The sequence below is a fragment of the Echinops telfairi genome, unplaced genomic scaffold (genome assembly GCF_000313985.2).
Source record: "Echinops telfairi isolate 266 unplaced genomic scaffold, ASM31398v2 ScPeMD7_70;HRSCAF=299, whole genome shotgun sequence".
NCBI lineage: Eukaryota > Metazoa > Chordata > Mammalia > Afrosoricida > Tenrecidae > Echinops > Echinops telfairi.
The window spans coordinates 1561849-1564033 of NW_022103968.1; the positions used below are offsets into that span (position 1 = coordinate 1561849).

The following is a 2185-nucleotide window of genomic DNA, read 5'->3' on the forward strand; positions in this document are numbered from 1 at the left end:
GCCCGCGGCGGGCTTCTCAGGCTGTCCGTTTTCACTGGAGCTGACAGTCTCATCATTCGCCCTCGGGCAGGCTGGTGGGTTTGAACCTCTAGCCCAGTCCCAAGCGCCATTTTGCTTTTCTGCAGAGGTTGTTGGTGGTGGTCCAGGGAGAGGTGGCTGAGTGTGGGGATTCCCTGCTGTCCTGTGCAGCTGGAATGGGGGCAGAGGGATGAACCTCTTGGGGAGGTGTCTGTGTGCAGGCCAGTCCGAGGTGAGGGCCCAAGGGTGTGGCTGACCTCAACTCTTCCCACCTGACTGTCTTTCAGCTGACCACAGCGAGGGGTCCAGTTCTGAGGACGATGGCGAGGACCAGACAGTGAAGACCAAGAGGAACCGGTGAGTGAGTGGCCGTGTCGCTCAGGCACCTCCTGGGTATCCCCCTCACCCCTAAGCATCACCTGAGCATCACCTCACGATGGTCACTGTGGTTTGTCTGTGGGGTCTCAGGACCTGCCCTGGGTCCCCAAGCAGGAGTCCAGGGTCTGGGCGCCCTGTGTGGTGACCAGGCTTGGCCCCGCTGATCCCTGCAGAGGCTGCGGCTCTGATTGAGAGCTGGGAGCCGGCAGGTGGCAGAGCTGCCCGTGGCTGGCGTGGGTTCTCATCTGTGAAATGGGGGCAGAGCTTCCAAGCGCCTTCCTGCCTGGAGGGGAGCCAATGTTGAGGACAGAGGAGGCAGCCCCCATGGGTGTCTGAGTCTGCCATCTTCATGGAAGCAGACAGCCTCCGCTTCCTCCTAATGAGCAGTGACTGGGCTCGAACCGCCAGCCTTTAGGTTAGCACACAGTGCTTTTTTGCACATCCTTATGTGATGTGTAAAAATGATGGGTATAGATGCAATGATAACAAGCCCTCAGGGCATTAGGGGCTACCCGTTGAACTGCTAACCGCATGGGCAGCAGTTCGAAACTTCCAGCTGCTCCAAGGGAGAAAGACGAGGCTTTCCACCCCTGTGAAGAGTGACAGACTGGGAAAGTCCCGGGGGCAGTTCCACCCTGTCCTGTAGCGTCGCTGGGAGTGGGCACTGGCTCAATGGCAGGGAGGTGGATATATGTGGATGAGAGGCTCAAAGGTGCACGTAAAAGTTCCATGACCTTTCATTCCATTGTCAACCAGCTTTTGAGTCCCCTTCATGCCCTGCGCGTGTGGATTTAATTTACAAATTCCAAAGCCGCATTGTTGTAGGGGGGCATGGCGAGTGGGAACCGCCAGTCTGAACCAAGCGACGGTATTTGATTGACAGATGCATTGGCTGAGACACAGTGAAGGAGGTGGTGGGCTGTACAGGGGAAGCCTTGGCTACCTCTCAGCCCTGGATGTCTGACCACGTACTCCGATTCCATTGGGCTCCTGATCCTGTCGTACTGCCCTTCGTCGGCAGCAGCTGCCCACTGCTGCCCACCAAGGACACTGCCTGGCGACCACTGTCTGAATGGCCCATTGTGGGGCAGGGACCCCAAACAGACGTGGTGTTTCATGGTGCACGCCCCCTGAACGGCCCCTCGGCTCTCATGTGGGCAGCTGTGCTTCCTGGAGAGACAGAGAGAGTGAGAGCGAGAGAGATGGGGGAGTGAGCATGTGAAATGTGTGTGTGTCACATGCTCATCACGCCCCTGGGCAGGTGGAGTGAGCGATGTACCCAAACCTCGTCTGTTGGTTTGGATCTCCCCATGCCCAGCAGTGCCCAACGTCACTGTGCAAGTCAGCCCTCCCTGCCACCCACTGCGTGGTCCCCACAGTCAGAGGTAAGCCTCCTGCGTGGGTGACCGGCCAGGGGCCTCTCCATCCTTCTTTGCCAAAGGGTATTATCGAGCTGCTCCCATTGCCCGCTGCCTGTGAGCGCTGCGCTACATTCTGCGTAATGGACTCTGGCATGTGGACTGAAAGCTCAGGGCCCCCGCGGGCCACTGGACTCAGTCAAAGTGTGACCTATCTTTCTGGCAGAAATAAGACCGTCTTTCCTCCTCTGGAAGCAGTTACAACCCGCCTGCGTGGAGGGCCTGTCCGCAGTCACATCCAGGTGGGCAGGGAACCAGACAGGAGGAAAGACCCAGCATGGTCCCCAGGGCCACAGCTCCCTGCCCCGGACACCAAACTCAACTGTGCAAACTGCTGCAGCCCAAGTGACCCTGAGGCCAATCTGGCCGGG

General features: G+C 58.7%; 1 protein-coding gene across 1 annotated transcript in view; it reads left to right on the forward strand.

The window, feature by feature from the left end:
* The window catches only part of TCERG1L (transcription elongation regulator 1 like), a 147574-nt gene that overhangs the window by 123024 nt on the left and 22365 nt on the right, over positions 1-2185 (forward strand). The window contains exon 7 of the mRNA XM_045291374.1: positions 306-375. Coding sequence (XP_045147309.1) covers positions 306-375 — 70 coding nt within the window. The remainder of the gene's footprint in view (positions 1-305; positions 376-2185) is intronic.